Source organism: Salminus brasiliensis, chromosome 14 (assembly GCF_030463535.1).
Source record: "Salminus brasiliensis chromosome 14, fSalBra1.hap2, whole genome shotgun sequence".
Taxonomy (NCBI): domain Eukaryota; kingdom Metazoa; phylum Chordata; class Actinopteri; order Characiformes; family Bryconidae; genus Salminus; species Salminus brasiliensis.
Window position 1 is genome coordinate 5,204,443 of NC_132891.1, and position 25,892 is coordinate 5,230,334.

At 41.4% G+C, this 25,892-nt stretch overlaps 1 protein-coding gene across 2 annotated transcripts; it reads right to left on the reverse strand.

Moving 5' to 3' along the window:
* Window positions 1–25,892, reverse strand: LOC140576791 (solute carrier family 41 member 1). 2 transcript variants are annotated; one of them, XM_072696406.1, is made up of 11 exons: window positions 25,550–25,892; window positions 24,497–24,794; window positions 15,770–15,877; window positions 14,610–14,681; window positions 13,179–13,323; window positions 12,046–12,192; window positions 10,476–10,620; window positions 9,966–10,045; window positions 4,020–4,154; window positions 3,157–3,305; window positions 1–1,223 (listed from the first exon to the last, which is right to left on the reverse strand). In XM_072696406.1, the coding sequence occupies exons 2-11, from the start codon at window positions 24,782–24,784 to the stop codon at window positions 1,050–1,052; spliced, it is 1,443 nt and encodes a 480-aa protein (XP_072552507.1). In that variant the 5' UTR covers window positions 24,785–24,794; window positions 25,550–25,892; the 3' UTR covers window positions 1–1,049. The 2 variants fall into 2 exon arrangements, with proteins under 2 accessions (XP_072552507.1, XP_072552508.1); XM_072696407.1 differs by lacking the exons at window positions 24,497–24,794; window positions 25,550–25,892 and adding an exon at window positions 19,134–20,187.

Here is a 25,892-nt window from a genome sequence, read left to right on the forward strand (position 1 = left end):
TGGTTCTTGTTTGGAGCTTTATTTCTTTATTTTGCTGGGTTTTATAAGGGCTGGAGGGAACATTGTCCAACAGTGAGATGATTACTGTGATGGCTTCCCAATCATTTCTAAGTGGTGAAGTATAATCTAGTATAATCGTTTTGTTCAGAGAACCTGAAACGTGAAAATCTATTCAACCCTTAATAGAAGGCAGAAACTGAACTGTACAAAAAAGCATGCGAATGAGATTAGCTGTAGTTAAGGTGTTAACAAAACTGCCATCTAGACTAAGCACTTGTCAGTTGATCGTTCTAGTGAAGATTAAAACCTGAATGGCTGTCCGTCGTGTCCATTAAAGAAGTGTTGTGCAAAAATAGTGACACAGATTTACTGCAAGGCAAGTCGAGGAGCGCTAAAAACCTGAATATTCTTTGCGGTGATGTTTTTAGCAGCAGAACCTCCAAAAATCTCTCCTGATGACTTAGGTCCCTATCAGATTACCTTTTTTCTTAATTTTTAAGTTGTTCTGCAATTCAATCCAGCAGTGGAATGAGCTTCAGCTCTGAATCATTTAACGTTCTTCGATCTTCTATGAACGGCAAACATACCTTCCATTGCACAAACTATCCGAAACTGAAAAGCGGTGGCAGCTCCCAGTGCCGTAAACCCATCAACTTATGGAAATCTCCGCATCCCTGGAAGTCCTCACAACCTGCACACACATTCAAGCTCATTTAACACATCACACATCCAGATGGTTGGTTGTGTCCCATGACGATGACCCCGATACAGCCCTACAGTCTAAAACAGTCCTTTAAATGAATAAGCCCTGCAATGTTTGAAGGTGGAGATCATCGTGTAAGTCGTCACTACAGAGCACATCCACACACGTATTACAGTATAACAAATGGTTGGGGATCACTCTGTGGCCCAGTGTTTATGTTCCATGTCCCAGAGGAGCCTGCTAAAGTAGTCTGTGTTGTTTGACCTTCCAGAGACAACAGGTATTAGCCCAGAAGATGTTGGTGCAATGGGGTCCCATTAAAGGTCTGGGGGTAAAGGGTGTTTTCTCATAGGCCAAGCCCCTCCATCATCATGACCAGGTGGAAGCACAAGGCCAAGAAGCCGGTGCCCAGCAAATCTCCCAGAGCAGTCAGGTAAGGAATAGAGAAGTTATCCGGGTCCAGGCCCTTCCTCCACATCAGCCGGACGATCAGGTCAGCCGTGTAGAGCAGGATACCCACCTGTGAAAATACACTCAACAAGTCAAGCCAAGATCTCCAAGATATGCAGAGAAGCTCTGCTTCCACCACACTGTCAGACATCCCATGTGATCCCATAAATGACTGGATGTTCATACGGCTATTTTTTGGGGGCACCTTCCTATAAATCCTCAACTCTCCAACTCAACCCAGACGTACTGGGTGAAGCACCAACATCCATCATTCCAAAAAACAACAGTTCCACTGCTCCACAGCTCAAAGCTGGGGGCTTTATACTCCTATACACCTATGGTGCCTATAGGTTCATGTTTATCTGCTCCAGAGAGTCCTATACTAGTGGCAGTACTTCTCTACAGGGACTAGACAAGCTGTGTCAGCAATGAGTGCCACTTAAAGTTGCTGAATGCATTCATTAGAAGGGCTGTCCACAAATATTTGGACAAGAGTACCATAGAGTATCATGGTAAAAGCTTAGGGTTTATGCACATGCCTTTTAGGGTGTATGCACATTATCCATCCTTTAAGATCCATGGAAGACGAGCATCCAGGCTTTTTTCTGTCCTGCACTGAAGTGGTGGAAACCCAGACTAAAGACCCACGAATAGTGTAGTAGTAGAGTATTATGGTCTCCATACTGACTTGCGTTAGCAGTGTCTAAGCTTAGAGGTATCTTTGAATTTTTAGTCTTTTTAAACTAGCTGAGATTATTCTTGAGTAAACAGTGAAGCACTTGGAGAAGAGCGTCTGCTAAATGTCCTAAATGTAAATATTAGGGTTCTCGTATGGGTTCGACCCCAATCTAAAACTGCACTTCTCTGCTAAAGCCAGAGTTATCTTTCACCGTTCTGCTTCGTCTTCCACAGCTGCATCAACATATTTACAACGAGCCTTGGATCTTTCTCGCAGTTCTATGGTGCAGAATAATGAGGAAAACTACCACAGAGTGCATAGTTTCACTTTCATCATTTCGGGATGTGTTTTCGGAACGTATTAAAAGTCCAAACACAGCAGCTGAAAGCCGAAGGGGATGGTGCGACTGGATCGATCATTCTGACAAAACAGCAGGTATATCTCAACTGCTGCAGAGTGCAATTGTGTGTGTGCTTTAAGACTGCACATTGACTACTGTCAATATGTGATAATACAGCACTGTTCAAAAGTTTGGAATCACATGTCATCTTAAAGCAACATTATGCGAGAACTGCGAGCTTTGAGCGCCCCCCTCATGGACAGTTGTACACATGCATTTCTGGACAAGCTGAGAGATATAAACTGTCACTGAAAGGTGAAGAAGCATGTGGACTGAGGCAGTAGAGTCATAGTACAGGATTTTACACTAATATAACTCTGGGTTCTGGAGAGAGGTCACGTGTAGCTCCACCAAAGTCCCAAAGTCCGGCCCGGAGTGGAAATTATAGAGATGCCATTCTCCCTGTTACAGTCAGTGGAGCATCACCATGATTATGAAGCTATTTTTTGTTGACAACTTTAAGGTGAAATTGCTACATAATTAAGCTTTATGTCAGTTTAATTAGTTCAACTGTATTTTAAACCCTTTATTTTTATGTTTAATATTTGTCTTTAATATCTATGTTTATACTTTATTTTAGTGTTTCTGGAATAACAGGAAATTTTTATCCGTCCTGAGATCTAAACATCACATTTAGAGCAAAATTAATTTTATTACATAATTATTGATATTATTGATGTAGTTATTTCAGTCATTTTTCACCCCTTTTCAGTCAGTCTGCACCTGTTTGCTTTGGAGCTGGGATTTGAATAATATATATATATATTATTATATAATTATATAATCATTTAATCATTTATATATTTGATTGAAAACAGTAATTTATAAACCATTGTGTTTTATAAATAGTATGCTAGTGGCTTGTCAATTGTTGCATATGTAGTGTGTGTGTATGTGTGTGTGCAAATGTGTGTTTGGCCTGACCTGGAGTAGAGCAGCGCACAGGTAGCAGCAGGCGAAGGCCAGCGTGATGGCAGTGTGGCCACCTTGCAGCATTTTAATGGCAAAGAGAAAGACTAGGTGGCCCGGGACCACCAGCAGGAAAAGCACCCTCGCAGACTTAGAGTTCACTCCTGAGGAAAGGCAGGGACACACATAACTCTCCCTCTCAATTTTGTCCATAGTGGGAAATTTGTCTTTAACTCCCTATGAAAGACCATAGTAAAAGTAAACACATTCAAATAAATGTGAAAAAAGCCGGGCTATTTGATCCTGAGTCTTAGTGCAGCACTTTTTAGCGATTTCTGGTGCTCAACCACCCCCTAATTCAAGCCATCGTTTATCAAAATCACTTCAAAATGACTGATAAATGGTAATAAGTCACACTGATACCACATAAATCATTGTTATGCACAGGTGGACTGATAAACGCCTATGCAAAACAATGGACTGTAGCCCTCCAGGATTAGAATTGGTGACCCCTATGATCATCCTGTACATGCATACACCACTCATTCTGAGGTCTTGCACACACTGTACAAAGTGGCTCATAAAGTAACCTTAAAAATAACCTAATAATAAGGGTAATCTGATCCTCGTTCTGATCCTAGACTCCTGATCTGAGAAGCTCTAGGAATGTGGGCCTAGAAACAAGTTTGATGATTTTGTTTTTGTGAAATATTGTCTGTTCTTTTGATCATCCAGAAATTGTCTGGATGTGAAAAACAACACTTGTTCAAACAAGTCTTAATCCCACACTGGCCTTTCTTGGAATTTTGCAGTGATTGACTTTACAGGGAATTTCTGTGATGCTAATTAGGTAGACACAGACTGACTGAGAGGCTGACCTGCAGAAAAGAAGGTCACGCAGGGGTTCGGCCAGTGCTGTCTCATCTTGTAGGGCAGAACGCCTGGGATGCTCCAGAAGTGCAGGTAGGTGGAGATCCTGCTCGCCTGGATGGCCACCAGGTTCCCTCCAACACCTGAGAAAGACGAGGAGTCCAGAGAAAAAGTTACTAACAGGTTAAATCAACACAGATCAACACAGAGCCTCCTTTCTTCATATAAGCTGTTTTGGAGATATGAGGTTTCCTTATGACAGCAATGAAACACATGCATGTGTGTGTGTGTGTGTGTGTGTGTGTGTGTGTGTGTGTGTGTGTGTGTGCGTAAGTCAGAGATACAAATCAAAAGTAATTTTATGGGATTCTGGAGGACATGAATGTTGATTTACATTTTTTCCAAGCTCTTCATCACCTCCAAAGTATGAAATCAACACTTTATGGCTTTTCCAAGTTTTTTGATTGAGCCAAAATAGAGCTGGCAGCAGCAGGTGGGCATTCTCTCTCAGCGAGCGCAAAATTATCCATTAATGAGGTCAAATTAAAGCCTTATTCAATCATGGTCATTTCATTTTCCTCCTTGGAAACTGTTTGTCTTCCTAAATGTGCTGGAAAAACTGTGGGTGTTGCTATCTGTCTACAGCTGTACAGCATAAAACCATCATCGCAAGGCAGCTGAAAAAATATGTTATAAAATAGCAAATAAAAAATGAAAAATTTCAAAGAAAATAAATTAATTAAATAAGAAAAATAAAATAAAATCATGAGAATTAGGGCCTGACCCATGTGTATCAGTGGTAGGGGTCTGCTGGTACGTGTATTCATACTGAACCATCACGGTGTGACATTGGTTGTAATAATGTACAAAAAAATCACTTTATTACCACCCTGTTATGCAAACTACTGAAAGTGAACTATTCCCTAAATTGACATGTTATTAGTGTGTATTTAGCAATACTTTGTTTGATGTGGGTTCTAGATATTGCCAGGTATATTGTGAGTTTAGTGAGTTAACAGGAATCAAGAAATCATTCATATTACTCCAACAAAAGCCAGATAAGCTCTTTTTTAATACCCTTGATTTTAAAAGACACAATGTCCCAATACTTTTGTCCATATAGTGTGTCATAGATTTTGCTCTTGCAACCAAAGTACTATGAACAAAGACTTAACATCTAAAAAAGGTATTTAATGAGTCAATTTGCACCATAAACATAGTCTCTGTTCATAGTATTTTGATTGCAAAAACAGAATCTATGTAACACTAAATGGACAAAAGTATTGGGACACCTGTTAGTTCATTGTTTCTTTTAAAATCAAGGGTATATATATAAAAAAAGCTTATCCTGCTTTTGTTGGAGTAACTGTCTGAAGATTTTGGAGGAGCATTGCTGTGAGGATTTGATTGCATTTAGCAACAAGAGCTGCGTTAGTGATGTCAGGATGTTGGATGATCACCACCCCACCTCATCCCAGAAGTATTGGATGGAGCACCAACCATCAACACAGTTCTTCCACTGCTCCACAGCTCAATGCTGGGGGGGCTTTATACCCCTCTGGCCCACACCTGGCATTAGGCAGCATGGTGCCAATAGGTTGATGCTTATCTGCTCCAGGGAGTCCTATTCTATTGGACAAATTGGATTGGACAAGCTGTGTGTGTACATTTGCACATCTGTAAAATCAGTTTATCAGACTAAACAGAACTGCAATAAAATATTGCACAGTAAATAAATCATTTCATTGAATTCGGGCTTTATGGAGGATATATATATATATATATTTTTTTTTTTAATAAAGTGTTTACAAATTAAGATATAAACAAGATCCTCTTACTAATAATAAGCAATAAAAACAGATAAAGGGAGTTTATTACTGTCTGAGTGTAAATCTGATTCTGGCACAGCTCGCTTGTTTTGCTCTTCTCTACAGTGCCTGAAATCCTCGCTGTCAAAAAGCTGCATCACACTGCCTCGTATCTGGAGAGGGACAGACGTGCGGCTGAGGAAAAGTACAACTGAGCAGGGAAGGGAAATCTAAACCAGACTGTTGACTCTAAACATTCACCACAACTCATATATTACTGCAACATCTGGCTGCTGCCGTAAACAGCGTCCTTTCGGGATTCAGCTCGTACCAGCCATCGGACTTCTTCTAAAAGAAATAGTCAAATTCCACAAACATCAGAAATATGCACACTTGTGGGTGTTATTTCGTAGGGTACCAAAGCATGAGCTGTTTCCTTCTTGCAAAAGAAGTGGTTTGGCCTTGTTTCAGAAGCCAGCCGTCACTCAGAAAAGACAAAAGCTCAGTGTAGATCACTAGCAGATGAAGCCTCCATCAACACTTCCAGCTAACATTAAACATGAGGGCTGTCCTGCTCTGGGGCCTCGCATTGACTCCTCCTGACCTCACTGCAGGTCTCTGCTTCTGAAAGTTTACCTCACTCACATTTTCATCTTGTTACTTACCTTTTTACCATTTACCTTTTTTTTAAATTCAGTTTAGTTTTATTATAGTTTTTATTCCTGTTTTGATTATTATTATTATTATGATCCATGTGGACAAAAGTATTGGGACACCTATTAATTCACTGTTACTTTTAAAATCAAGAAGCTTATCCTGCTTTGGATGGAGTTACTGTCTCCAGAGAAGAAGGCTTTCTACTAGATTTTGGAGGAGCATTGCTGTGAGGATTTGATTGCAAAAATACAAATAAACAGAATTACAGTAGTCAGTGGTCAGAATGAGCTGTTGGTCAATGGTTCCTGGATTTCTGGTTAAGCTAACAAACTCACATACCAAATCACAACGTATTGTTGGTTTATAAGTTTATTGGTATTGGTTCCAGTTTTAGTGTCTGCTGAGGAAATAAACCTCACACTGCACAGATAAACATCTGCACAGATCATTTCCTCAAACAATAATAACTGTACATCATCACTGTCACTTTACACCATTTAAAAACAGCATCTATGGTTTATACTGTGTAAAGAGTTTATGATTGATGCACCAATAGAAAAGGTCTAAAATGACCTGGAGTAAGTCATGAGAAGCAGCATGTGTCTTCAGGCTGCAACCGTAGTTCTCACTCCTCCCAAACAAAACCACCGCAGTATTTTATATGGAGCTCTGATATTAATCATAGATGGCCAAACACAACCTGCACTCCACAGATCCAGTCACTGTTAACCCTTTTAACACTCCAAGGCTTATTACACACAAAGGTTACTGTATTACTCAGTAACTACATGGACTTCTATACAAGCTAGTGGGGCTATTCTGGGGGTAGTAGAGGTGTGTAAGAACACCCTCGGCCTGCTGGAGGTCCATAGGTGTTTAAAGAGGGTTTGCCACTATGAGCATCATAATAACTGGAGGCAAGACAGACAACCATATTCACCATTAGTGTTGGGTACAGATGGAATTTGGCCTCAGTCTTTAACCCATTTGTGCTGTGAATACACACACACACACACACACACACACACACACACACACACACACACACACACACACACACACACACTACTGATCAAACACACATAGTGACAGTGAGCAGCCATTGCAGAGACGGTAAAGGACTTTGCTCGAGGGCCCAACAGTGGCAGTATGCATTATTATGAAATGCATCACTGCAGAAACATAGATTTGCATGTAGCTCAGGAAGAAGGAGGACTGATGCAAAGCAGAATTCTGTCCAACAGAGAGGCATTCAGAGCCAGGTGTGAACGGGATGTGGAAAAAGGTCTTCTCTGGACTTTGTTGGTATGACTTGCATGAAATGCCGTCAGCAATAGACCAGAAGGCCTTGTTTTTCTTCATAACGGCATTAATTTAAAAATGTAGCGTACAGTTATGTGATTACAGTTATGTGACTCTAAGATCAACTCCACTTTTAAACCTGATCAGTTAGACCTAATTCTGTAGTACAAATATTAAATTGATTAAATTAACTGATTTGACCATTTTAGTGGCAGACCTTCCGACCTCTTACAGCCTAAGACTAGTGCGAGGCCGTCAAAAGGTTAAGAAAATATTAAAGAACGTAAATTATTTAAAGAATACCAATTTTTCTTAGAATTGAAGAGAAACAATAAGAATTTATTACTTAAGACACTTTCGTGAATCAGAAAAAAGATTTTAGGTATTTATTTGTGAACCCTGGTATGAGCGGTCGATCGATATATCGGGCAGATATTTGCCATTTTTTTATATCTGTGCTTAGTAGCGCCAACAGCAACAACAGTCCTGGTAGATAGAGGTAAGGCTTAAATTCTGATATTTCTGTCTGATATTGTCTGATTTTAAGTCCTACGGCAGAATATTTACTATGTGTTACTAGTAAACTATGAAGTGTTGCTTCACTTAGTGAAAGAAAAAAATGACCAGAAGAATGTCAAAAGGAGCATATCTTTTTAGAATATAAATTTTTCTTAAAATTGAAGAAAAAAAAGAAGAATTTCCTACTTAAGACACTATTGTGAATCTGAAAAAAAAGGGTAGCAATAAGGTCATACCAATTAGCGATTGACCGTTATGGGTTTTTCTATAACCGATGCGGATGCCGATGTTTGGAGGTCACGGTTGGCCAATGGTCGATATGTGCTGCTCATTATTTTGGCCGATATCTAGAAGTTGGCATGCTAAAATGCACAATATTTCTAAACTTAACATCATAATTTACTGAACACTGACTATAAAAATCAATTAAATTATTAACTTGGGCTAATATGTTAAGCAAGCAAGCAAGCTGCTAATAGTTGATAAAGTTCCCTAAAGTTAGCGAACCTTCAGCCAGCTGTAGCTTTATGCCTTTTCCAAGCGGTTCTTTCACTAAGTGAAGCAACACTTCATAGTTTACTAGTAACATTTAGTAAATATTCGGCCCTAGCATATAAAATCAGACAATATCGGACAGAAATATCAGAATTTAAGCCTTACCTCTCTCTACCAGGACTGTTGTTGCTGTTGGCGCTACTAAGCACAGATATAAAAAAAGGCAAATAAGAAATTCTTTTTTTTCTCTTCAATTCTAAGAAAAATTGGTATTCTTTAAATAATATACGCTCTTTAATATTTTCTTAACCTTTTGACAGCCTCACACTGGTAAACAACTGGGTAAGCAACGCACTCTGAGGAGAGCGGTGTGTACCTGGCTCTGATGCATCGGCTACCAGACACCAGTGCTGGCCAGAAGTGAGCTGGAGTGACGTGGGGAGTCTACCCAGCTACCAGAACTACTATCTTTACCTTCTCTAATTTAATGACTGCCCATTTTTCCGGCCAGACTCCTATGGGCTTAATAATATTAGTTTTATAAAATTATAATTATATCAGCATCGGTTTCTTCCTCCAGCTTTAAATAAGTTTTTCCTTACCACTGTCGCCTTTGTCTTGATCATTGGGGGTCTTAGGTTTTATGTTTTACGATTTGTTGATCTCTTGTCCTATTACTATTTGCAGGATTCCTATAAAGCTGACAGTCATCAAAAAGTGCCATAAAAAACACATTAATTAATGAACTGAAATAAGCATTAAAATACAACATGAAAGGCTACACTCCAAACGGCTGCACAAGAACACACTGAGGAATGTCTTTTAAAAAATCCTAAAATTTAAGTCATTCTCACAAAGGTCTTGGTGTTTATCTTAGGATTCTCCTCAATTTCTTTCCCAGGAAACCTACAGTAAATCCAGACCCTGCTTTTTAGAGTGCATTTTAGATAAACAGGTATTTTGCATATTGTTATTGTCTAAAAAAAACTCTCTAAAATTGGAACCTAACGAAAAATAGCAAAATACCTTTGACATTCTGTTTAATTTTAATTATTTTAAGAGGATTTTAATTGATCCGATAATCAATATGTTTTCTTGTTTTTTTGTGTTGTTTTTTTTGGACACAGTGTGTTAACATGCTCAAAATATCTTATGTAAATTTCATCCACTCACCGTTTATGACAGGTGTGAAGACAGCCATGCCCTCAAAGTTGGGATCACTGACCGTTTTGTCCAGGATCAGGCCACCAAAACTGGAAAGATAAGCAGGTGAGAATAACACAGTCACATTATAGAGAAAGGCCGTCCCGTTTATATAAGAATTTCACCATAATACATCAAACTGGGTGAAAAACTCACACTAATAATGTGTTATTTTATTCACAGCAGTTATTTTATACTAGTCAACAAATGATGGCTTTAGATTTTTATCCCATATTTCATTTGGTCAGGGACAAGGCCACCAGAACTGGAAAATTACATAAATATAAAAAAAAAAATAATAATAATAACATGCTATTCTTTCTATAAAAAATTATGTTAATGCACTGCATATGTTTTGGTTCTCTAGCCAGAACAAGGCTTTATGCTTCAGCGAATGGCTTTATCCTGTTTTCTATACATGCTGTGGACCCTTTAGACCACCTGTTGTATGGAGCCAATCAGACTATGTTAAATGCGTACCTGCTGATGGACATGGCCACTATGACGGGCTGCCAGCCGGACCTTAGCACCTCTCTGATCTGAAGGCTCCGTCGAGCAATCACGACCCACAGAGGGATCAGTAAGAGGAAGAACACACAGACCAGCGGAGAGAGGTACCAGATATCTACGGCAAAAACACACAATATACATTTATATATCAATGGATGACGTCTGCGATGTAGAATGGAGCAAATATGACATAAATATGCAAAATATGATGCTGACGCTGCACTGCAAACACACAGATGAAGACAGAAGTGGCTCACGCTGTGGTGATTCTGCTCAACACGCTGTGAAATAAAACTAAAAGGTTTTGCAAGAGAGAAACCCACGGGAATTTACAATCACGTGACGGCACATCAAAGGCAGAAATGTGAGACTTGACAGCAATGTTTACTGCCTTCCTCACGCAATATAAAGCTGTCAGATGAAAATATGAGGCCTAATAAACATAGCTACGGCTTTATGACCTCCGTCTTCCTCTCGACACCTCTATCCCACACTGGAACGGGATAGTCATTCTATGTACAAAGCGTCCGCTGCCCTCTACTGGGGCACTTCTGTTACTACGTCACCAGGAACAATCACACTACAGTCTTTCTGCTATCAGAATCACAATCAGAAATATTTTATTGATCCCAGAAGGGAAATTGCTGTTGTTACAATTGCAACTTAAGAATAAACACTCTATAAATTAAAATAAATGTCTATTTTTTTTTTCTATAAAATAGAGAAAAAAGAATTGACACTCAATCTTCACTCAAATCTAATTAGACTCTTAAGAATAAAGGTGCTACAAAGGGTTCTCAAACAACCCTGAAAAGCACCTTTATTTGCCTTTGCTTTATTTTTACTTTCTATCCACATCTGCCAGTCTCTACATTCAAAAAATCTGATTTTAATTTAGATTTTAATTATTGCACAAACACAATTAATCAAATTAATCTGCTAATTTTAACCAGTTAACATTTTTAAACACAAATGAATCATCTTATCAAGTTTCTCCCCAACTTCAGCACCGCAGGTCTCTCTCTGTACAGAGCCTGGTGACGTATTAGCGCTTTTACTTAGCGATGTAAACACAGCGTCGCTATTGTTGAGCTCAGAGGATAGATTACACTTTATTTATGCTGGAATATGGATTAAATCTCATAACTAACTCTCATTCTCTTACACACACACACACCGCTGCTCCTCTCATAGCTCTTAGCTTAATCCAGCCCAATGACTGATCATCCATTTAGCTCTTAAAAAGCATTTTCTCAAAACTACACTGAGATTTCACAAGAAAATAAATTGCAGACTCATCTAGACAGTTTATTAGGCACACTACACATCCACAAATTCAAGGACGTGCCGACTACAATTCTAATTTGCGATTCATCTGAATTAATCACTTAACGGCATAAAAATTTTTATTGACACCACTAGTTTTAATCATTTCATTATTTTAAATATTTTAATATCGCTCTCATTTACACTGATAATCCTCTTTATAACCCTGAATTTGGAGTTCTGACTTTTGAGTTGAACCCATCCAGCTGCGTACCTCTGTACTGATAGAGGGTGCTGCTGATTCCGGCCAGCAGAGAGAGGGTGATGAGGTCCCCCAGACTTGCAGCGATTGGGGTGGCCACGTTGTCTGGATTGATGCCCACTCTCCTGGAGCCGATGATAACACCGATCATCACCAGCCCTGCAGACACACAGACGTTACAGTATCACAAGCAGCGACCAAGTGGGCGATTCACAAGTTGGTTGCTATGGCTTTGCCAGGTAGTTGCTATGGTATCCCAGGTGGCTACTATGGTGTCCCAGGTGGCTGCTATGGTGTTACTAAATGGTTGCAAGGTAGTTGCTATGGTATCGCATGTGGCTGCTATGGTGTGCCAGGTGGCTACTATAGTGTTGCTGAAAGGTTGCAAGGTGGTTGCTTTGGCATTGCCAGGTGGTTGCTATAGTATCCCATGTGGCTGCTACGGTGTTCCAGGTAGCTGCTATGGTGTTGCTAAATGGTTGAAAGTTGGTTGCTATGGCATTGCCAAGTAGCTGCCATGGTATCCCATGTGGCTGCAATGGTGTCCCAGATGGCTGCTATGGTGTTGCTAAATGGTTGCAAGGTAGTTGCTATGGTGTCCCAGGTGGCTACTATGGTGTTGCTAAAAGGTTTCAAGGTGGTTGCTTTGGCAATGCCAGGTGGTTGCTATAGTATCCCATGTGGCTGCTACGATGTTCCAGGTAGCTGCTATGGTGTTGCTAAATGGTTGAAAGTTGGTTGCTATGGCATTGCCAAGTAGCTGCTATGGTATCCCATGTGGCTGCAATGGTGTCCCAGGTGGCTGTTATGGTGATGCTAAATGATTGCAAGGTGGTTGCTATGGTGGGGAAAGGCTATAGTATAGTATTTCAGGTGGATACTATGGTGTTGCTAAGTTTCCTGATAGGTGGGTGCTATAGTGTTGCACGTTTATTGTAGGGATATGTCAGGTGGATGTTATAGTGGTGCTTAGTAGTTGCAGGGTTTTGCAATTTGCACAAATAATAAGAAGAAGAAGAAGAAGAAAAAGAAGAAGAAGAAAATGATGTAAACACTAATTTCATTAAGACCACTTCCTTGTGCATGCAGTGCTGAAGCCTGTGCCCTAAACAGAACAAAACTGGACACCGTGGTCAGTACAGTACCTAAAGACAGCGCAGCGATAAAAGCAGTGGTCACACTGCTGGCACAGAGGACAGCAGCCTGGTCCAACTCCACTCCTCCCCTGGACACGGCCCCAAGAGCCACCGCCGCCACAGCTGCAAGGAAGCCCACCACTGTGGCCTGCACCTGCAGAACAGCGTGTGTCATTGAAATTACATTCACCACTGGAGGGGAGGGGAATTCTGACCACTAATTAGTGTTAGCCTTCCAGTTTGTAGGATTAATGACTGAGCTATAGTTAGTTATGCCAGTCAAGAGAAAACGGGGCCCTGTGGCCAGATCTTTATTTCATTTACTTAACAACAGTATTATGGTTAGGCTTTGGGTTAAAGCCAGAGTCAGAGACAAAGTCAGGGTAAGGGTCAGTGTTGAGTTTAGGTATTAGATTAGGGATAAAGAACCGGTCTAGAGGCAGTGTGTTTGGTTTAGGTTTAGGGACAAGTTAGTTAAATTGTACAGATATTTAGCTGAATCTTAGGTGAATAGAAGGTGAGTATACATACGAATTCACAGGAGAAGTAATTATGGACCATTACATTAATTAATTATATTTTTAATTACATTGATGATTATTATGCAAAGGTTTAAGCACCCTTCTTCAAATGGCTCATTTTGTTGGATTTTGAACAAAGGAAAAACAGGAAAAAACATAAATATCCAATTGTATCGCTTATTTTTACATTTATTTTCAGAGTTCAACAGATTTTTAAAAATGTAAACTTATTTAATGTACCATTACTTTTTTATTTTTGTATTTTTTTTGTATGATGATACATCCAGTACGAAAACCGCTTCAGAATGTGCTGAAGTGAGTCTAAACCCTCTTTCAATGAAAGTCAATGTAAAAAGTCATTTTGGAGCATTTCTATGTACAGAACAATTGCCTGATCCATATTTTGTCACAGATGAAAAATGACGGTTTGTTGAGTACAGCTAAGGGTTGTAATGTTTTTGACAGAAGCAAAATGAACTGAATTTTAAAAAGAAAGGCTCTGCCAGCCATGATATAAAGCAGTGCTAATATTAATTAGGGTTCTGGATCTTTGCCGAGCTGATAAAACGATGCTGTGTGATGTCTCTATAAAAGCATTAAAGTAATGTAATTCCTGCTTCTCACCCATGGTGTGTGCACTGTAATAAATCCTGGCTGCATTTCCCTGTGTTCTTTCTTCATATTAATGTCCCACTGTCCCACGACTAATTTAAATAACTTTCTAAATCTGCAGCATTCAAAAAATAATCAGAGCTCAGCAATTTATAGAACACAACCTCTCCACAACCTCCACAATACAGTCCAGGTCTTACTTTTTAATAAAAGCTGATATGGAAGAGTGTAGTGCTATTTATTTCACACTGTAGGACGCAATACCTGTATGTAGGCAAAGACTGAGCTACTGCGGCAATAAGCTTACCTGTATAAGGGCCAGGTTGCTGGACACCATTAACCACTGCTGCTTAGGATCATCCATCTGGCCAGTGTTTGCCTATGCAAGTGGACACAGGACACAACGTAAAACACCATCAGGTAAAAGGGGTTTAGACTGTTTTTCTGGAAGTCCATTTATGATATGTATGGGGGTCAATCATGGAATGGACAGAGCTACACTGATATAGGCTGAATGGGCGTAACTAAACTAATGTAGGATTAATGGGCGTAGCTAAATTGATATAGACTGTATGGGTGGGGCTAAATTGATACAGGCTGAATAGGTGGAGCTAAATTGATATAGGCTGAATGGGCTGGGTTTAACTGATACAGGCTAAAGGGGCGTGGCCAAACAGTGGTAAGCTGAATGGGTGGGGCTAAACTCAAGTAGACTGAATGAGTGGGGCTAAACTCATATTGGCTGAATAGGTGGGGCTAAACTGATATAGGCTGAATGGGTGGGGCTAAATAGTGGTAAGCTGAATGGGTGGGGCTAAACTCAAGTAGACTGAATGAGTGGGGCTAAACTCATATAGGCTGAATAGGTGGGGCTAAACTGATATAGGCTGAATAGGTGGGGCTAAACTGATATAGGCGGAATGGGTGGGGTTAAATTGATACAGGCTGATTGGGTGGGGTTAAATTGATACAGGCTGATTGGGTGGGGTTAAATTGATACAGGCTGATTGGGTGGGGCTAAATTGATACAGGCTGAATCGGTGGGGCTAAACTGATATAGGCTGAATGGGCTGGGTTTAACTCATACAGGCTGAAAGGGCGTGGCCAAACAGTGGTAAGCTGAATGGGTGGGGATAAACTGATATAGGCTGAATAGGCGGGGCTAAACTGATATAGACTGCATGGGTGGGGCTAAACTGATATAGGCTGATTGGGTGGGGCTAAACTGTTACAGGCTGATTAGGCAGGGTTTTATTGATGTAGCTAAATGGGTTGGGCTAAACCGATGTAGGCAGAATAGGCGGGGCTAAACTGAAATAGGCTGAATGGGTGAGACTAAACTGAAACTGATTATCTATGATTTGAGACATTCATAAACACACAACACATAAAAGACTACAGTAAAGTCTGTACAGTACTACAGATATAACCCAGACCTGAAACCTGAGCAGTGTGAAGAGAGCTTACTGCAGTGGAGAGACGAGAGGCCAGTGTCATCTCCAGATTCCCCTTCAGGCCAACCAGAGCTGGCACCAGGATAAACACCTCTGTGATGACTTTAAATACATCCCAATGCTGAAACACAGACACAACACACACACAATATTCAGATGGAAAATAACACATAGTGTATCCTATTCTTTTAGCATTACAGAATGCTGTAATTACTCTAAAAAGAATGTTTCTTGTTTTCATAATTCTAAAATACAGAGAGAGATTGATGGTCATGTATTTAAATAGTAATTAATTAATAAAATGCCTCACATTCTACTGCATTTAACCCATATAAGCTTGTTTTTCTAAGATTACCATAAAAAAAAAACACACAATGCAGTTCAAGAAGATTTAAACCACATCCCGGATGAAGATCAGAGCTGTAGATGATTCTAAAATGACGCAGAAAGCTGTAGAACATCAACAATACATTTATTATGGTAGCCGATGAGGCCGATGAGACCCGAGACTGGCTGCGTGCAGTCTGAGAGCCGTCGGCCATATCACTCTGCAAACCTTGACTGCACGTCTGTAGAAGACAGCCTACGGTACCTAAGTGCTGACGGGCGAGGAAACGATCTTCTTGGGGTGTTGTCCCCCGTTATATGTAAATTGGTCCGTAATTTGGAGATGTTACTAGGGCTCACTTCAGATAATGCCACAATGTTTCACAGTTTTGAGGAATTCCAGCTTGAAGTTGCCCTATTGCACAGGCCCTATCCAGATCAGTCAAATGTGGCATGTCGATTATTGGAGCTGACACCTACTGACCAATGTAGCAGGGCCCATGCTCATGCCATCCTGATTGACAGCACCTGGGGGTACCAGAATCCTGGCAGCACCTGGGGGTACCAGAATCCTGGCAGCACCTGGGGGTACCAGAATCCTGGCAGCACCTGGGGGTACCAGAATCCTGGCAGCACCTGGGGGTACCAGAAGCTCAAAACTAATTTTAAAAGCAATAGCAGAACCCACATATTCAGCTCTCCTGCTCATCCCACAAATGTATATAATATATATATATATATATTATTTTATTATTTTACTTATTCAGTATTGCTCTTTGGGTGTGACTGGGACCTTGAGATCACAATTCCGTTCCACCTCATGTACCACGTACCACCTGTATGCTGTAAATTTCCATCCTTTTTGTGTTAAGTTTATATGTGCTGAACGTCGGGTCTCTTGAACAGCTGTTGGTTCTGTGTGGTTCTATCTTTGCCGCACAGGACAGCACTACCGCGAGGGTAAATGAGAGCTAAATCACCAGCATGAAATTGTCCTGACGGTTTTGGCAGGTGTGAGTGAGTGAGCTGAGGGTTCTCTGTTCTACTATCCGCCATCTAAAAATAACCCTGATGTTTAAATAAACAGATAAGAGACGTGGTGCCAGGCAGCCAGCGAGTGGGTATTTATAACCCAGCGTCCACACTGATGGAGCCGCTGCTGAAACGTCACAGCCCCATCTAGCCATCCTGCCATCCTGGGAGCTAGCCCATTTCTGCCTTCCACACACACACACACACACACACACACACACACACACACACACACACACTGTCTCTCGCTCAGGCCATACACTCTGCCTCTCCTATTCTTGCTCACTCTTAATTCAATTACTAGGCAAAGAGCGGTGCCCAGGCCACCTGCCTCCTCTCACAACACACAAACAAACACACACACACACACACACACACACATACATACACAGATAGACACACACACACACATAGACAAGAAGCATTAGAAACCCTAGTTTTGAGCTTCAAGGCTAGTGACCAGCAGTGTCCACTAACAGGGACACACTGGGTAAAATGTAAAACATTTTTTTAAAATGTAGTTAAAGCAGCTTTATGCAAAACTGAGTAATTTTGATCTTGGGCTCCCCCTGCAGTTGTGGAGGGTAGTTCACTTTTACACCACTGCTGAAAATACAAATTGTGCTTTGAGCGCCCCCTTCATGGACAACTGAGAGATACAAAAGTGCCCTCTGAAGGTAAAGAAGCATGTGGACTGAAGATTTTGAACAAGTCTGATGATCCTACAGCTGATACTTATTAGGAAAATTATGCTACATAGTATTGGTTAAACAGGTTTGAGGTGAAGGCCCTTTCCTCATCTCATTAACATCACCTAATAAGGGTATATGAGAATTATGACCATAATTATGACCATAATTAAACAAGTAATTTTAGTTTCAGCCTGAAATTTCACCCAGTTTTCACCATAGCATTAACGGTTTTGTCTTAAGTGTGTTTGATTATTGAGTCATGTGTAAAAAAAAATCTCAGAATTCACTGTTATATTGCAGATTTGTGCTGTCATCCAAAAACCTTGTATCTCTAAAATGTCAACTTTACAGGAGAAGGCAAAAATCTTCTTAACTTTCAATGGAAGTCAATGTTTAAAGATTTTTCAGGTCATTCTGGAGCATTTCTGAAACTCAATGTAAATAACAACTGCCAAAAATGGAGATGCAAGATTTGGCAGCTGTTATCTATATTGAGTTAGAATTTCATGGTTATTGGACCAAGAGAAATGCTACAAAATGGCTTGGAGTAAAATCTTCTAATACTGACTTACCTTGAAGATTTTTACCTTCGTCTGCAAAGTTGACATTTTTCAGTCTGCCAAATTCAAATTAGACCGATGTCAAAAAGATGGCAAAAATTAAGAATGAAGGTACTGGCATGACAGTGATGATCTCCTACATTGCATACAGTCTATTTCTATTCTCTAAAGTCTTTATTTCACATACAAACTTGGGGTTGTTGTATTTGCACAATGAGTGAGTAACTAAACATCATTAGCAAAGCAAAACTGCAGCTCATTGGCATTTATAAAGGGCTCTTGTCAACCTAATCTCATCTATTATCCACTACCCTGGTCCTGGAGGCACTCTGTCCTACACATTTGAGTGTTTTCGCTGCTTTAACACACCCACTTCAACTCAGGAAAGGCTTGTTATTAAGGTGATTCATTGGATCAGGTGTACAGAGCAGGGTAAAACATCAGAACATTGCTGAAAATGCAGAAATGTAAAGTAATGTAAAGTCATTTTTGACCATTTCTATTGGTCCATTTCTATTGGTCCATCGAAATAGAGACTATCCAGGACGAGGCTACTCCATAAGCAAGGCAGGACTCTTCAAATGGACCCTAAAGTGATGCCATAGAAGAACCACTCTTGGTTCCATGAAGAACCACATCAGAGATTAGTGTGAGTGTGGAGAACCTTCAGTTGAAGAGGTTCTTCACATTCAGTGCATTACAGTACAGTACCACAACATCACCCAAAGACTACAGACACACCAAACGTTAGGTGAAATAGCCCTACTTGAACGAGATCCATGACGAGTCCGGCTGCCACCATGCCCAGCCCAGAGACCAGGTAGGGCAGGATGACCTGGGCGGCGATGAGGTAGGAGCTTTCGGGCAAGAAGCCATGAGCTGACCGGGTCAGTTTGCAGGTGACGCCTCTCAGCTTCTTCCCCTGGTAGCAAAGCTCCAGTTCTAACTGAGTGACCACCATTGCTGCTACCCCATCCCACAGCAGAGATGACTCTCCGAGGTCCAGTGAAAGCTCCGGGACGATTTGCAGAAGTTCCTGGAACTTCTTAGCTCCCCTTGGACCAGCTCCTCATAAACTTACCACTGAATAGACAACGGGAGATCTCCAGTGGATTGACACATCCAGAGCATGAGGATATTTCAGTGTGCCACGGGCAGAACAGGGGCCAGAGAAGTCAGGTGACCGTTTGAGGAGGGTTGTGTCCGCTAAAGCATTTAAAGGTCATTCCAGCTGATATCATGCACTGAAGCCATTCATGAGATTCCTCCAAAAACTTGTTGACCCTGAAGAGAAAATCGAATTTCCACAATCAAACATATATCCCGTTTATCACAACTTAGCCGATAATGATAAATCCTAATGATTTGCTAGTTTATCAGACTTTTAAGTCACACTGTGAAGCAATCTGGTCGTCTTAGCTGCTAGCGGTAGCTCGTCAAATTCTTCTTGATAATACAGTACTGATCATTTCTTGTTTTTGATATCTCTCCGATGTCTAGTATAACCATAGGAGCAAAGCTACCTTTATAATTTTTCGTTTTCAAGCAAAAATGTGATGTTTCCAGACTTCTTAGCCACTAGCATTAGCTTCCCAAGGCCCTTCTTGATTAGCTGGTAGCGCAAGTCAGCGAATTCTCCTCAGTTTAGCTTCTAGAAATACAACACAATCTAAAATCCACACTCGAACATGAGAGAAAATGCTTCCGGCCTTCAAGGATTTTAGCTTTAGCTTCCAAAGTCCTTCAAAAGAATCTCTGAAAAACGATCCTTAGTTTTCAGATCAGGGAAGAAACAAAAATGTAAAGTTTCAAGACTTCTTAGCCACTAGCATTAGCTTCCCAAGGCCCTTCTTGATTAGCTAGTAGCGTAAATCAGCAGATTCTCCTCAGTTTAGCTTCTAGAAACACTGTAGAGGTAAAGCTACTTTTCAGGATCCTTGGTTTTCAACAGCTTCAGAGTTCTTGGTTCTGGATTAGCTAGCAGTGTAGCAGAGTCTCGTTAATTTATTTTTCTTTCAAGGGAAAAGGGTAACCACACTACTTCGCTAACAGTGTTAGCATCCAAAATCCTTTAGACACATCACTGTAGAAGTAAAGCTAGCTCTTCACGATCCTCAGTTTTCACAATTCTTAGTATTGAAATTTAGGAAATGAGAGAAAATGCTTCAGGCCTTCAAGGATTTTAGCTTTAGCTTCCAAAGTCCTTCAGAAGAATCACTGAAAAATGATCCTTTCAGATTTTTTAGCTTTTAGCAAGGATGCTAGCTAGCTTTAGCTTCCAAAGTCCTTCAAAAGAATCTCTGAAAAACGATCCTTAGTTTTCAGATTTTTCAGCTTTTAGCAAGGATGCTAGCTAGCTTTAGCTTCCAAAGTCCTTCAAAAGAATCACTGAGAGAAAAGCAAAAGCTACTTTTCATGATCCTTAGTTTTCAGATCTGTGAAGAAACTAAAATGTAATGTTTCCAAATTTCTTAGCCACTAGCGTTAGCCTCCAATGTCCTTCTTGATGAGCTAGTAGCGTAATTCAGTGGATTCTCCTCAGTTTAGCTTCTAAAGTCCTGGAAAAAAACACTGTAGAGGTGAAGCTACTTTTCACAATCCTCGGTTTTAGTCCTTCATATGTATCACAGAAAAAGTAAAGCTACTTTTCATGATCCTTAGTTTTCAGATCTGTGAAGAAACAAAAACGTAATGTTTTTAGACTTCTTAGCCGTTAGCATTCTTATCCTCTAGAGTTTTTGGCTGGTAGAGTCAGTAAGTCAGTGGATCTTTCTGAGTTTAGTTCTCAAAGTCCTACACATAAATGTTACTGTAGCGGTAACGGTAGCTAGAATCAATCCTTAGTTCTCAACTCTGTAAAGAAGTAAAACTGTCTCGTCTTAGCCGCTAGTATTAGCACTGGTAGCGTAAGTCATTGAGTCAGTTGAGCCACCTGAGTTTCCTACAATCCAAAAGTCCTAGAAATGCTTTACTTTGGAGGTAAAGCTACTTTTCGTGATCCTTAGTGTTCAATATTATGAAGAAGTTTAAGATCTAATATCACAATTCTTAGTTTTACCGATTCAAAAAAACGAGAGAAAGTTCTCTCAGTATTCTGGGCTGCTAGCATTAGCCTCCAAAGTCCTTCAAATGTCAAATGTAGTCTCTTACAATCCAAAAAAAGGGGAAAAACAGACAAACAAGACTACTTAGCTTATACCATTAATGACCCAAAGTCGCTTCAAAGTATCAATAAAGGTGAAGCTATTTTTTGTGATCCTTAGTTTTCAACTCTGTAAAGAAGCGAAAACGTAACGTATGACTTCTTAGCCGCTAGAATTAGCCTCCAATGTCTTTCTTGGCCTACAAATGAATCACTGTAGAGGTAAAGCTACTTTTCCTCATCCTTAGTTTTTAACATTGTGAAGAATACGTCTTAGCCGCTAGCGCTAGTCTCCAGAGTTCTTCTTGATTAGCTGGTAATCAGTGTCTGTGAATCCACTTGAGTTTCCATTCTTGACAATCTTCCTTCAGATTTCAATGCTTATTTTTTTTACCATCCAAAAACAATTGTCCAGACTACTTTGCTAATAGCGTTAGCATAAAAAAGTCCTACAAATATACCACAGTAGAGGTAAAGCTACTTTTCGTAATCCACAGTTTTCAACACTTTACAAATCGGTTATCACAATCCTTAGTTTTAGAATTAAAAAAAAGAGGCATAACTGTGAAGGTAAAGCTACCTTCTGCGATCCTTCGTTTTCAATATTATGAAGAAGTCAAAAATCTAATATCACAATTCTTAGTTTTACAGATTCAAAGATTTCTAGGTTGCTAGCATAAGCCTCCAGAGTCCTTCAAATGTACGACTGAAGAGGAGAAGCTAGTTTTGATGATCCTCAGTCACAGATGTAATTCCACAATCCTTATTTTTCCAAATTCCAGAAACAAGTGACAGTGTTTCCAGCTTTCTCAGGTTCTTAGCATTAGCCCAGGTCCTTCCAGAAGAGCTGGGGTCAGTTAGTGGATCCTTCCTTGAGTTTTTTTGTCCTTCTTGACCATTTCTCCTCAGATGCCAGGTGTCACTTTGAGGTCCATGATGAGCTGAAGCAATTGCTTCACCTTCAGACACAAGTACTCCCAGAGAAGCTCCATACAAGTCCCAGACTGCGACTAGAACATCAAGCCGGCACATCCATTTATGCGAGTGCACCGGTCTAGAGGTAGATGTGTATGTGTGTGTAAGTGTGTATGTGAGTGTGTGTGTGTGCGAATGTGGCGTCCTCACACAGTCACTGCTGTCGTGACTCAATATCTCTACAACAGACACTCCATTCTAGCTCTGCATAGACACACACACACATATACAGACACACACACACACTAGCGGTAGTTCCAGTGTTGGACCGGTTCTTTGCTCAGCCCCCTAGTCCAGCAGCTTCAGGAGCTGACAGAAACACATGTTGAGGTTTGCTTTTCGCCTTTCTGTGAGCCGTCCCACCCCCTCCGTCCCCCACCAATCACTCCTCTCCTCCTCTCCTTCCATCTTTGTCCCCCCTCCTTCCTCCTCTATTAGCCCTTGCTTTCCTTGATGACCATCTCGGTCTATACCTTTCTGTCCTTAGTGATTGTAGCCCAGTACTAGTTCACTATCAGATCAACCCTTAGTAGCTCAGTTTTAGCCCTGCTGGTGTCTCTGCTCGCGCTGACGTGCCGCTCTGCCTGCACTTCTGTCTTATCGGCAGTAAATGGGCTGATTACTGGCAGAGAGAAAGAGAGAGAGAGAGGAGAGTGTGAGGGACGACAAAAGGGGCGAGAGACAGGCAGGACGGGAGGGTGAGAGACAGAACGAGAGAAAGAGAGAGAGAGAGAGAGAGAGAGAGAGAGAGAGAGGAGAGTGTGAGGGACGACAAAAGGGGCGAGAGACAGGCAGGACGGGAGGGTGAGAGACAGAACGAGAGAAAGAGAGAGAGAGAGAGAGAGAGGAGAGTGTGAGGGACGACAAAAGGGGCGAGAGACAGGCAGGACGGGAGGGTGAGAGACAGAACGAGAGAAAGAGAGAGAGAAGATCTAGTTAGAGAGAAACAATGAGAGTGAGGGAAAGAGGAAAGAGAGATACTGGGAGAGAGAGAGAGAGAGAGAGAGAGAGAGAGAGAGAGAGAAAGTGAGAGAGGAGATAAGCAATTAAAAGAGAGAAGGACAGAGGCAGAGAGAGAGACAAAGAGAGGGAGTAAAAGACATGATTCAGCTCCACAGAGGGAGCCCTGGGACAGCACAGTGACGCAGCAAACTCTCCATCCAATCCTCCTCTGTCCTGCTACCACCCCACCACTTCCGCTCTCATCTATTATACATCCACATCGGTATATAACAACCTCTGTCCAATCCACAGTGCTGAACTCAGTGACATCTGGCCTAAAGGGTTTCTGGCTGAACTCAGTGCACTGGTTTTGAGAGCGAGCGAATGGAGAACACCATGTGTCCATGTGAGAATTCAGAGGTTGGCATGGTTGAATAATGAGAGCTCAGTGTATGGAACTGACAAACCGTGAACCTCAAACACTGCTGTTCCTCCTTCAAAAGAACTTCCAGCAGATCCAAAAAAGGATAGTAAAACAGGTCAATTCCAACCCCCCACCCCCCCACCCCAAAACTGTTACATCACAGTCATGACTCGTCCTATTTCCGCCCCCAAAATTGACATAAACCCAGCCTACTACAGAAGGCCCAAGTCAAAGTTGGAGAACGTGGTGCTGCTGATGCTGGAGAGCAGCTCATCACCTCCAGGCTTATGGTTGCTGCTTTTCCTCCGCCAGTGTTCGCAGAAGAGGAGCTCAAACTTGTTAGCATGTGAAGCCTGGGGGAGCAAACAGGGATCTGCACTAGGCTAAACGCTAACATATCATATTTACATATCTACTCTCCATCGTCCAATCTCTCAAAAATGACCCGGACTACCTCAGCTGTACCAGACTGGGGCGAAACTCATATCAGAAGGGAAAGCACCGTCTTTTATTTATTTATTTATTTATTTTTATTTTTTACAGTAAGCCTCGAGAAAGCTGAACCCAGGGTAAAGTAACAGGGTGGTAAACAGGCATGTACAGCTGCATCCGAGCCAACCAAGCAGTAGCAGCAGTAGAGTCCTACCTGCACGCTGTCCAGCACCATGCCTGCCATGACCATTCCCATCCCGGCCAGCAAGTAGGGGAAGAGCACCTGCAGGCAGATGGCTATGGACGACTCCTCCTCAGTCTTGGCCTGTACAGTTCTTTTCTTCTCCTCCACGGGTTTCTTGGATGGCACAATGGGAGGGAGCAGCGGCGCTTCATCCTGCCCATTTAAACCGTTTGTGCTGCCAGCCTGCCCCTTCCCTTTGCCCTTCTTGGCCTTCTTGCGACCTCCTCCCTTCCTCTGGCGGACCTCGTCTGCAGGCATGGTGAAGCCTCTGTCAGAAACAGAACACGGGGTTAGACATAGAGGTCAATGACAGGGGGGACATGTGGTTGCTATGGTGTTACTAAGTGGCTGCAAAGTGATTGCACAGGGTGGTTGCTATGGTGTAAGAAGGGTCAAGCCAAGCCATACTTGACGGTTGAAAGGCTCGGGGTACAAATAGGGATTTGATGGACTGAACTATGAACTGTTCAAATTATTATAATTATACTATTATTAGTGTGTTATTCAAATCTTAGGGACCTATTACCTGCCCAAAAACAGCAGGACTGACCTAAAGGCACAGCTTAATTAAAATTTGTCACTGTCACTATTTGGTAAAACCCCCATTGCTACAGCAGGAGGCAGTAGGCTGCTTTCCTCCAGCCTTACTCAAGTTCTGGATGCACTGCTCTGCAACATTGTGCATCTGTGATACTCAGGGCTTGCAAATGAACGGTGGGCCACACCAACACAGGTCAGGTGCAATCAACAGGTCCAATAAGGAGCCAGCAACGTCCTTAGGACCTTACTCCTCCGCGCAATAGTGCGTCAGCAACACTCCAGATTTAACACTGCACCATTTGCGCATGATATGCAACTTTTAAAGGGTGATAATAGCATTTATCAGTGCAGTGCATTGCAGTGAAGCCCAGATAAGAAGGCAGTGTGCAGGATGAGCCGAGTGCTGCATGTCTTGCCCCTTACTGCAACCGACCTGCTTTTTGTTTTTGCACGAGCATGCAAGGGCATAAAAACGGAGCCTACCGTTTAGCCTTAGAGAGTCATTTGCATTGGCATTGAGGTGTTTGCACGAGTCTGCGTGGTGAGAGGAGAGCACAGACGAGCTGTACATCAGGTGATCATCCAGAAATCGGCGTAAATCTCAGAAAATGAAAAATGAAGCCCAGCAGCACGAGCTTCCGTGTGCCTGCGTGGACCGCTACGTGCACTGCACATGAAACCTCCGCTTTTACCAAGCTTCAGGGGTGTGTTTGTTAACGCACGGCACATTATAGCTGTTTAAAACGTTTAAAAGGGAAAATCTGAGCCTGTTTTGATCATTTATTATGATTTTTTTGGTGCAGTTTTTTCTCATGCGTTCGCCCAC